General features: G+C 55.5%; 1 protein-coding gene across 1 annotated transcript in view; it reads right to left on the reverse strand.

Moving 5' to 3' along the window:
* SHISA6 (shisa family member 6) overlaps positions 1 to 11,394 on the reverse strand; it is a 190,896-nt gene extending 179,502 nt beyond the window's left edge. The window contains exon 1 of the mRNA XM_014886833.2: positions 10,706 to 11,394. Within this exon, the coding sequence (XP_014742319.1) occupies positions 10,706 to 11,394 (689 nt within the window). The remainder of the gene's footprint in view (positions 1 to 10,705) is intronic.
* Positions 11,395 to 12,016: the final 622 nt, after the last annotated feature.

Consider the following 12,016-nt stretch of genomic DNA (forward strand, 5'->3'; position numbering starts at 1 on the left):
TCCCTCCCAACCTGATTTCTGCTCAGATTGAGTCTTGGACCACCTTGCACTGCAGGTCAGGCTGCTTCTCCTCATTCTGCTCCCTTCTCCTGGGATTGATTCTCTCTGAATGGGGTTTGATGCAGAACACCTTCTCTGCCTCAAGCATGGAGAGTTTATATCCCTTCACTAAAAATAACTGAGATCATCCAAGTGAACATTCCCTGGAACAACTGAAGCTGGTGAGAAGTGAGAGTCTGAGTCCTCGCAGACATTCCCTACTTAGAGCTGAACCCAAAGCCTGCTGCCCTCCACGAGGACAAAACCCTGAGTCCAGGACAACATTTCAGTCTTTGATCCTTGCCACAAAGAACTGCACAGCTGAGGTACCTGACAGAATGAATTTAAACCCGTTTTGGTTTTCTTCCTGAAGGGATGCTGCTCTTTGGGTTGGTTGATGGTCACAACAAGGAAATTATTTTGGGTGCCAGACACCTGCAAGGGAGGAGACCTTTACTCCCAGACATAGTGAAGAAATCCCAGAAAAGTGATGCCTGCCCTGTCAGACCACGCATGAGATAAACTGGACAGAAGAGTCCAAAGCAGCCCTGCCTGGTCTGTGTGACCAAAGCAATGTGAGCTCAGCAGTGCTGGAGGTGTCACCTCCTCATCCCCTAAACACCCCAGTGTGACTGTCCTGAGTGCTCACTCCTCACCCTCCTCACGTCCAACAGAGGGGAAAAAACTGTTCAAAAGCAGCAGAACAAAACATTAGAGGTGCAGAGGAGGAGAAAGCCCAACTTGGATGGAGCTGGTTCGTTCTGTGCCAATTCAATCACGGTGCTGTGTGGGATCCAGTTTATTTCCATAAAGCCCCGAGGTGCTGGGAGGTCAGTCCCACTTAAAAGAGGAAGGATTTGGTTGGTGACAGTCCCTTAGGTCCAGCTGGCTCACTGCCCACTGCAAAGCTCCAGAACAGACTCACTGGAATATCTGGGTCTCGTGCGTGTGCAGCCATTCGGGTACAATTAGTGCCACTGATGTCACCAGCATCCTAATCACCTGCACAAGGATATGAGACACTCCAGAACCCTTCCTGTGACGACACATCTCTTATCTGAGGAACACAAACCTCCCTGGCTGCAGCATGGCACCATCCCAGCAGAGATAAGGATTTGTGACACCTTTCCCTCATGTCACCCCCATGCCAACACTGAGGCTTCATTCCCCTGAACCCAGGGCAGCCACAGTGCAGCCAGAATGGACAGGGTGATGGACTGGGTGATGGACTGGGTGATGGGATGGGTGATGGGCTCAGTGATGGGCAGGGTGATGGGCTGGGTGATGGGCAGGATGATGGGTGATGGGCAGGGTGATGGGCTGGGTGATGGGATGGGTGCTGGGCTGGGTGATGGGATGGGTGATGGGCTGGGTGATGGGATGGGTGATGGGCTGGGTGATGGGATGGGTGGTGGGCTGGGTGATGGGCTGGGTGATGGGATGGGTGATGGGCAGGGTGATGGGATGGGTGATGGGATGGGTGATGGGCTGGGTGATGGGATGGGTGATGGGATGGGTGATGGGCTGGGTGATGGGATGGGTGATGGGCTGGGTGATGGGCTGGGTGATGGGATGGGTGATGGGCTGGGTGATGGGATGGGTGATGGGATGGGTGATGGGATGGGTGATGGGCTGGGTGATGGGATGGGTGATGGGCTGGGTGCTGGGCTGGGTGATGGGATGGGTGATGGGCTGGGTGATGGGATGGGTGATGGGATGGGTGATGGGATGGGTGATGGGATGGGTGCTGGGCTGGGTGATGGGCAGGGGGATCTACAGATGTGTCCTGTGCTGGACAGCCCAGGCCAGGTCCTGCTCCCAAGGATGGCTCTTGTGGCACTCTGGACAAACGAGGGACTTTGGGAAGAAACCCAGCAGGATGAACGCCAGGGCCACGATGCAAGGAAGGAGCTTTGGCCATTTTCAGAAGGAAAAATCAAAAGGATTTGGTGTAAATCCAAAGGAATCAAGGGGGTGGATGGAAGCAGTGGGGCAGCAAGGCTGGGCATCAGCTGGGCCTGGTGCTGGAAGGGGAAATGACAGATATTTATCCCAAAATGTGGCTTTGTAGCCAGGGAGAAGGTGAAACTGCAGGGTTGGGAGGGACCAGCTCACTGCAGCTCACCCTGCCCCTCTAACCCAGCCCAGAATCTGAATCTGCTCCCTAAATTTCCCACAGAGGAACAGCAGCTGGAGCATTGCTGTGCTCCCCACAGCCTTTTGGGGAAAGTATTGTCCCATCTCCCCCATACCCACAGACTCCCAACACTAATCAATAGTCTGAGTGTGCACACAGGTGTCCCTTCTGCTAAAGCCAAGGGGAGCTTTGGTGACATCTCCACCAGGCTGGGATGTGGCCTGAGGGAATTGAGATTGGACTGAGGGGTCTGTGGCTGCTGGGTGGGAAAGGCACTGCAAGAGCTGCCTATTTCCAGCAGTTCAGGGGGTACACACTCAAAACTTCACTGATTTGCCTTCTGAAAATCCCCTCTCGTGAAGACCTTAAAAATGGAGTGCTAGAAAACAGAATTTCCTGTTCTAATCCCTATGAATTTGGGGAAGAATGGAAGGACAATGACCAAATGGGTCTGGCAGAGCACAGTGAAAAGAGCAGTGCCTGGCTGAGCTGGAGCTGCTAAAAGCAGAACAGGGATGGAGCTGGTGGCAGAACTCCAATCACTTCAGCACAGCCAGGATTTCACTACAAGTTCTTCAAAAAAAAGCCAGGTTAAAGACTCCCCTATGCTCTGTTACTAACTCGGAAAGAAAGAGGCAGTTATTCCGGGAAATGGATTTATCCAGCCTGGAGCCAGCTCACCTGGAAGGGACAGCTCTCTCCCAGGGACAGCATTTCGGCCACCAGCCACTCTCACAGAGGGTGACCATGAATTATTCATGGCTTGGCTCCTGGCCCCACACCTGCTGTGAGCCTTGGGAAGCTCCAAACCCTGACCACACCTGAGGCTGGCCAATCCTGGGAGATTCCCACATTCCAGGTGCTGCCAGCAGGTCCTGTGTGCCCAGCCTGGCCAATCCTGGGAGATTCCCACATTCCAGGTGCTGCCAGCAGGTCCTGTGTGCCCAGCCTGGCCAGCCCTGGGAGGTTCCCACATTCCAGGTGCTGCCAGCCAGGTGCCCGTGGCATCCCCCTGTGTCACACAGCAGTTGGCAGGGCAGAGGTGGCATCAGTAATCCCCCCACTGCTGCCTGCTGGGCATCACCCTGACCATGCCCAGGTTTTATCTCCACATTAATTGATTAATTGGTCACAGGGACTGATCCATCAGGGAATTGCTGCTCCCCTCAGAGGCTGTGCTGAAGCAGAGATTTGTGGAAGTGCAGGGGGCTCAGCAGAGCCAGAGCTGGACCAGCCCCAGGTCAGCAAAAGGGAAATTTGGGCTCTGCATTGCCAGGAACAGCAGCAGCCATTCCTCAGAGCAGGAATTCTGGCAAGGAACACCGGGAATGGTTTTTCACCATGCCTGGATAGGAGTGTGGGGGGTGCCTGGCAGAGCTCAAAGAGCTCTCAGGGATGCACAGGGTGGCATTGTTGGGGTGTCTGTGCAGGGCCAGGAGCTGGACTGCATGATCCATGTAGATTCCTTCACCAAGAGATATTCCATCATTCTGTGATTCCATGCCTCTGTGTGTGTGTCCAAGGACAGGTGAATTCACACATGGAGTTAAGAAGGGAAAATACTAAACATTGGGATGTTTAGTAATAACAAATACACTAAATAATACTAAACGTTGGGATACCTTTCCATGACTGAAGCATTTGCACCTAGCCTAAGTGAATATTCATTCTTAAAAATACACATTGCAAGGAAAAATCAGGTATCTCCTGAGAAATCTTCATGCCAAATACCATTTGGGAAGCTCCTGGAATTTAATCCAGCTCTAAAGACAACCACACACCTCACACCAGTGTCCAAACTGACTAATCTCTGTGATGTGGGCAAGGAATTCAAGGAATTTCCAGCAGTGACTGAGCTCAAAATGGGTGACAGCAGTTCCTCTGAACACAGCAGGCCCAAAGAGAACAAAACTGTTACGTAAAGATTTGGTAATTAAAAGCTTAAAACTAACCTTTCCAAGGGATGTTTCTCTGCAGAGAGATGTCACCCTGAGCAGAAAGTGTCCTCAGCGAGGGCAGGACCTGCACCTGAGCCATGGGCAGTGGGGACAGTGAGTGGCAGCAGAAGATTGGTAGCCCCAGGTGGCACCGAGGCTGGGGTTGGCTGCAGGAGGGAGCAGCCCCTGTGACTCCCCTGCCCCAGCTCCCACCTGCACCCACCCAGCTCCAGCCCCTGCTCTTCCCAGAGCAACTGGGAGCCTCCCTGGAAAAGAGATGAACCCAGGAAAGGCATCAGGGGTGCTGGGGAGAGCAGGAAGCTGTGCAGGACAGAACAGAGCAGCAGCCCTGATCATGCAAAGGAGAGGAAATAAAACCAGCAGGTCCTGATGGGTGTGAAAGGCTGTGGGAATGATGCTGTGCTGGCCCAGCTCCTTCTCCTGCTCCTGTTCGTGCTGTGCATCCTCAGGCACACACACAGCCACAGAACCCCCTGCTCACGGGCTTTGGGAGCACAGGCTGCACGTGGGGAAGGCTCAAGCACAAGGACTCTGGTTTTACTCCAAATCCTCTGCTGTGAGCACAGTTAAGGGGCTTTGAACTCACTGAAGAAAGCTGCACTCTCTCTGAAGAGCCCTTGCAACAAAGGAGGTGGTGGTGAGAGCTGAAGCACAGCACAGCATTTACTGCAGAAGAATTCCGTGTTTATCCACCTGGGGAAGGAGATATCTGAGCCCTCCAAGCCATGCAGAGCACACAGATCTAAGGAAACCCAGCCAGCCCATGTGAGTGGGGGCAAAGGCAAGCAACAAATGCCCTGATCTCATCTTCCCAAGCAAGTTCAGATCTTATGTGAAACAGGAATTTTAAAAGGCATCTGATCTCCAAAGGCACAGAGATCAACTGCTAGTACTTAAGGATATAAGGGATTACAAAACTAAAAGAAGCAGAAGTTCAGAGCTACACTGGATTCCCTTGACACCGTATGATGGAGTTGGACTAACAGAAAAAGTTAATTAGCAAGCAGAAAAATATCAAATAAATGGGAATTAGAGACACTGAGATGATTTGGTGGAGGCAGAGTGGTTTCTGAGCCTGGCCTGTTGTAATGGGAGAAGTTCAAAAGGAAAGGAGAAGCCCAGAAGCATCCAGAGGAAGTCAGTGGCCAGGCAGCCTCTGTGCTCCCACAGAGCCAATCTCTTCATAAAATAGACTCAGAGAGGAAAACTCGTCAAAAAAACCCCAATTACCAAACTGCAAACCACAACCAGAGTGGAGCTTTCCCAGCGCATGGAAGTGAAACAAAAGGAAAAATGTTTTGTAGGGTACATGCACACAGATACACACCTGGCTTGGATTTGGGTCTGCATCTGGACAATTCACCCTGCAAACAGGACAAGATCCAGGAGTTCTCTCTGCTTAGGAGTTACCCCAAATGCAGCCAGGTGCAGGTTTGGTTTGAAACATAACTCGTTCTGAGTAAATTCTCTGAGGTCACAAGTGCAAGGTGACAATGGCAGGGGGTGGAATGAGATGATCTCTAAGGTTCCTTCCAACCCCATCCATTCTGGGATTCTGTGGTTTCTGGGATTCTGTCATTTTATGGCTGCACTTTTTTGGTTTTTCTTTGTTTTGTCTGACCTATGCTTGTGGCCCTGTATTCTGTGCCTGTGAGAGGGACAGGGCACTTCAGAGGAGACTCAGAAACCATCAGGATTAAACAACTCAAAGCAGGGCAAAGAGCAGCTGAAAGGCACCCGAGTGAGTCCGAGTGGAGTGAAAAAAGGCAGAGCACAAAAACACATCAGTGGAAAGAGACTGAAAGCAGGAACAGCATCCAAGGAAGAAAACCTTCTGTAGAGTCCCTGTGGCCAGGTGTGTTCACAGCACTGCCTCCCTGCCCTGGGGACGGATGGAGTTTGATTGTTTGGCTCCAGCAGCCCTCGGCAGAGAGAGCAGAGCTGAAGGAGCTGCCTGTGATCCCAGTCTCAAACACCAGGGCTGGAGCGAGGCACTGCTCATAACCTTCACACCTGAAAGCAGCTCCCTGCAGCAACCCCTCAGCAAGCACAGGGCCCCCGAGCTGCAGGGAGATGCAGCCTGCAGGAACACAAAGCCTGCTCTATTTCAAGTTAGGCTCACACAGACCAGCAGCCTCCTTGGAGCTGGGGGCAAACAGATCCATTGCCTCTGCTTCCTGCTGGAATTCAGAGCCACGGAGCAGAAAGGACCAGGAATGGATCAATGGAACTGTGGTCTCTACATGGGGAAAGGATGTTCATTTATAAAAGCTGTCAGTTATCACTCCCAGAGCAGGAGATGAAAAGAGGCTAAAGAGAAGAGGAGCACAGATATCTTCCCTCTTTGCAGCAGCACAGATGCTGTGGGAGGAGGGTGAAGTGAAGCACAACACAGAGCCTGTTTCCCTTCTCCCTTTCCCACCCCTCAGACACGCTCCATGCAAGGCCAGAAAAGGCCTTTTAGCAGCACATAGAGCTGGTTTGCTGGGAAAAATCCCTGTGCTACTTCCCCAGAGAGCAGCTGGGCTCCCACCAGTGCCCCAGGGCCAGCACTGCCACTGAGTCCCTCTGGCTCAGCTGACCAGTGGGATGCACTTGGGATATTTCAATCCCAAGCTGCTGACTCTATCCAGGTTCCAATCTGTGCATTCCCAGGTCAGCAGAGTGCAGTGGCTGATGCTGAGGCTAAGCAGGGGTCGTGGAGCAGTGCTACATCTGTGAATTATTTATATTCTGTAGCATGGGGATGCAGGGTCATGGCCATGGAATGAGAACATTCTGTGTCACCCCTTCTTCCTACAGGAAAACTCACTCAGCTTTGGAGAGAGCCAGCTGATATTCCCTGTTCAAACATTCCCTAACTCATTGCCATTCTGAAAGTAAAGCAAATACTTCTTAAATAGTGCTTAAGAAATGCTTGAGAAAAGAAAACAAGCCTGGCAATGAGACAAAAACAAACCGTCCTCAGCAATGCATGAGAGAGCATCAGCACACACAGCATTGTTGGGTGTAATTCTCAGAAACCAGCCCCAGCTTCTACCTGGAGCCCAGCAATAGCTCTGGCTGTGTAACCCCCAAAACAAGAGGCAGCTTTATATGGCCAGGCTGAAAGATCCTATAATTACAGAAAACCCCTTAGTTCCACTGAAAGCATTACAAGCATTTCTGTAAAATAGGAATATTTCAGCTCCTGGTTTTCAAAGCACTTCCATTTAACTGCTGTTAGAAAAGACTGTCTCAGTGAGTGCCACTGCTGAGCCCAGAATCACAGCAGTGCCTGTGCTTTAAAGGGACGTGGCAGTGCCTGGAAACAGGAGCTGGTTCCAGCTCAGAGCTGCACATGCACAGCCTGCCCTTCCTTCAGGGCACAGTGACAGCTCTCCTGTGAATCTGTAAACCCTCCTTCCATCAAAAGACATTATATGAGCCCTGCCTCCCTCAAAATGTTCTTTCTTAGTGAGTTCATAAGGATTTTCTGTAAAAGCTGGATGAGAAATGAGCAGAGGGATAACATCCACACATGGCACTGCTCGGTGAGCATTTACGAGGAAGTAAAATTTACAGTGTGTGATCCTGCCCGTGGTGAAGTGCAGGGAAGTTCTGATTGATCTTCCCTGCCTGTGGGATACCAGCCCAAGAGGCTTTTTCCAGCCCCCTGTAACAAGTTCTGTTCATGCTGCTGCTCTCCTCCTCCCAGAGGATGCACACTGAGGTTTAATGCACTCACCATCACTACAGAGAATTATTCTGGATGTTACACTTCACTCCAACTGACACGACCTCAAACAGACAGAAATATCTGAGCCCATCCTGTTTTCCTCCTTCCCTGTTACTCCCCAGCAGCTGTCAGAGACAAAGACAAACCATTCTCTCCTCGTATTTACATTCTGCTTAGAGCACTGAGAGCATTCAGCCCAGTGCAGGAGATGCACTTCACAGTATTTAAACCCTCGTGTGATGCTGATCAAGTTTAGGTAACACAGCTCTGAAAGGTATAATCTTTTACCAGCTACCATATTATAGAAGTCAATCACCTCCTTAAAATGCTCTGGAAGTCAAGCTTCCCGAGCACTCAATCTGCCATTCATACTTCTACACACAGGTGAATCATTTCACCAGAACTTATCTAAATAAAGCAAAGCAAGCATCAAAGAAATGAAAACATCAGGAAGAATCCAGACAAGTCTGGCAACACTGGCTCTGATTTCCAAGGGCGAAGGATCCAACCCTGCAGCAGGCTGGAGCTGGAGCAGAAGTAACATATGGACATCCAACCCAGATTTCCAAATTTAGTGTGAAGATAAGGCCCAGGCAAAGTTGCCTTGAAGCCAGAAGAGCTGGGCAGCTGGGGAACGGTCCCTTAGTTAACAAAAGACTTAAAAGAGCCGATTTTCTGGCTAAGCCACTTGCAGGACCCTTGCCTCTGCACAGCTGTGTGTAGTTTTTGACACTGTGAAGTTATATTCTTGCAGGGACCAGGGGCAGGTGGGATTTGGAATGGACTACGTGGGCCAGACCCTCAGCAAATGTAAACCAGCCTCACTGTTTGTCCTCGCTGCAGGGAGGAGTCTAAACAAAACACATCTTCCCAAATAAATAAAAACTGCGTCACTCATCTCTTTTTCCCTCACAAAAAAATAGTATTTCTCCCCCCCAGTCTCTGTTGATTGCAGCTGAAGTTCAGCCTTAAAAACACGGTCAATGATTTCAGGAGTTCTGATTTTAAAATCTTCATTAAAATAATTTTTAGGAGGCATTATCTGCTAGAGTTAAAGTATTTCCCCCTGATGCTCACCACTGTTCTTCTAAAGAAGCTTCTCACCAATATTTATGTTCAGACACAGGGAGCTCTCGGATTCGCGGCACGCAAGCAGCACTCATCATTTGGAGGGACTTTTTCATCATAAAATAAATATGAACTGAGAGAGAACACGCATTTATCCAAAAGGAGGATTGCTACGGACGCCCGAGCTTTTGCTTTGAAGCAGGATTTTCTGTGCCACGCCGAGCGCTCGCTGTCATTACAGCGCTGTGTGACACCGCTGCCGAGGGGACACCGAGCCGCCTCTCCGGCCGGCAAGGACAGGGTTTGGAGAGGGACTCGAATAAAAACGGGAATGTGCAGAGCTCTGTCTGCCACCAGCGCTTCCCCGCACAGCCCCACACGGTGAAGGCACCACCCAGGGTGCAGATCCATCCCCGCCACACTTCCAAAACTTCTCCCGGGCAGGGCAGGACCCGCAGGGTCCGAGCGGCTTGCTGTCCCCGGGGGAATGCAGGGGGAGGCTTGGAGAGGTTTGGGGGTTGCTGAGGATCCCGGGTGCAGGGAGGGAGTGCCAGGGGCAGGAGGGGGATACCAGGGGGCAGAAGGGGAGTACAGGGGTCCAAGGGGCAGGAGGGGAGTTCAGGGTGCAGGAGGGGGGTGACTGGGGGCAGGAAGGATGTGGCAGGGTCCCAGGGAAAGGAGGAGGGGTGCAGAGTGCAGGGGGGCAAGCCGGGATACTTGGGGAGACTCTGGGGGGCAGGAGGAGGGTGTCGGGGTGCCGGAGAACAAGAGGGAGCTCCGAAGGGTAAAAGGGGGTGCTGGGGTGCAGAGGGAGGCTTTGGGGGCCAGGAGAGGGGAGGCGGGATGCCAAGGGGCAAGGGCGACGTTCTGGGATGTAGAGGAGGGTGCCGATGGGGACAGAGGTGGGTGCCGGGGAACAGAGATGGGTGCCGGGTTGCAGACGGGGTGCCAGAGGCGGCTGCGCGTGGAGCTCCGGGACGGACTCGTGGCAGAGCGGGACAGCGGGGAGCTGTCCGGGAACAGTCCGGGAATTATCCGGGAATTACCCGGGAGCTGTCCCGGAGCTGTCCCGGAGCTGTCCGCGGAGCCGGTGCTGAAGGAACGGGGAGGCGACCACAAACGCGGCCGCGGGAGAAGAGGAACTGGGCACCAGGACAGGCCCCGAGGTGGGCACTGGGGTGGCCGGAGAGGTGCGGGTGCCCCTGGTTGGACCGTGAGAAGGAGGAACTCCTGGGCAGAGGACGGAAAGGGAAAATCCTTTGGTGGATGGTGCAAAGAGGGAACCCTTAGACAGCCATCGAAAGGGGGAAACTCTTGGATAAATGACTCAAGGGAGGACACCTGGAAGCAGCAGCACAATGGGAAATCGTTTGGACGGGTGGCACAGAATGGGAGCCATCAGAGAGTCATGGCACTGGGGAAACCCTTGGAAGGGTGGAGCTGGGGAAACTCATGGTGAGCCAGAGCAAAGCTTAGAGACTCGAGTGGGTGGTTCACAGGGAGACTCCTTGGGCAGAGAGTGCGGCGGGAGAACCCCTGGGCAGCGGTGTGAAAACTGAGCCCTGGGACAGCAAAGCTCCAAGGATTCCTTGGAGGAGCCATGCAAAGGGGAAACTCTCGGACAGGCTGCACAACTGGGAAACCCTCGGCCGGGCGCTTGAAAGGAGGACCCTTGGCTGGGCAGTGCGGTGACAAAACCCTCGAGCAGACTGTGCCGAGGGGGAACGCTCGATGAGGAGCCATCCCTGGGGACGAGGGGCTCTGGGAGCAGGGGAAGGAGCGCACCTGTGAATGTTCATCTCCCGGGGCGGGCGCCGCGCCTTGTCGTAGGCCACCTTGGCGAAGACGCCGGCGATGAGCACGAAGGCGATGGCCCCGCACGAGATGTAGACGGTGGCGTTGGTGCTGTCCTTGTCCGGGTCGTACTTGTTGGCGTCCCCATCGCCGCCGTCGCCGCCGTCGGCGGGCAGGGCGCCGCTGGCCGTGGTGGGGTGGGCCCACTCGGGGCTCTTGTAGTTGCGGCACAGGCTCTGGTTGAGCTTCTCGGCGCGCTTGTTGCAGCAGAAGCGGTAGAAGCAGGTGCCGCAGCAGTAGCGGAAGCCCGTGAGGCTGTTGTTGCACTCGAACTCCTTGTCCCACTGCCCGCTCACGTCGTAGTACCCCCAGCACGTCTCGTGGGCCGGGGCCGAGCTCCCGCCGCCGCCGCCCCCGCCTCCGGGGGCTGCCTTGCCGCCCCCCGCGCCCTTGCCGCGCCCGGGCAGCGCCGTGGGGGCGGCGGCCCCCGGGCCCGCCAGCGTCTGGTTCAGGAGCTCCTTGCCCGGCTTGGGGGTCCGCCGCGCCGCCGCCGCCCCCTGGGTCCGGTTGCCCTTGGCGCGGGGGGGCCCGGCCGCCTGCGCGGGCAGCGGCAGCAGCAGCAGGGCCAGGAGCTGCAGGGAGAGCAGGAGCAGCGGCAGCAGCAGGTGCCGCGGCCCCATGGCGAGGGGCGAGGCGCGGGGCGCAGCGCGGGGGGCGCGGCGCGGGGGGCGCGGCGGGCGGGGTGGGGGCTCAGCGGCCGCGGCGCTGCCCCATGGAGCGGGGCGGGGGCGGGGGGTGCGGCCGGGGGGTCCCGCTGCTGCTGCCGCCGCGCTGGCTCCTCAGCGGCGGCCGCCCCGCTTCATGCCGGCGCGCAGCGAGCGGCGGAGCCCGGCGGAGCGCGGCTGGAGGCGGCGGGGTCCCGGCGCTGCTCCGGCGAGGGGCTGCGAGAGACGGGGAGAGGGTGAGAGCGCGCCGCGCCCCGGGCAGCCCGGCCCGCCCCCGCCCGCCCGCCCCATGCCCACGGCCTTACCATGCCGGAGCGGGACTGCAGCGGGGCCGCGGGGCTGCCCGCGCTCCTCGCCGAGCCGGGGGCGGAGCGGAGCGCCGCCGAGCCGGGCGCGGAGCAGGGGCGGGCGCCGAGCCGAGCCGGGAGCCGGGGAAGGACCGCCCACCGCTGCCGGTCCGCTCCTGACATCACCGGGACCGCGCCGCGCCGCCGAGCCGGCACCCGGCACCGTCGCCGGCCCGCCCGGGCAGCGCGACCCGCGGCGCGCCCGCAGCCCGAACCGGCCGGCCGGGGCG

The sequence above is a fragment of the Sturnus vulgaris genome, chromosome 20 (assembly GCF_052056855.1).
Source record: "Sturnus vulgaris isolate bStuVul1 chromosome 20, bStuVul1.hap1, whole genome shotgun sequence".
Lineage (NCBI taxonomy): Eukaryota > Metazoa > Chordata > Aves > Passeriformes > Sturnidae > Sturnus > Sturnus vulgaris.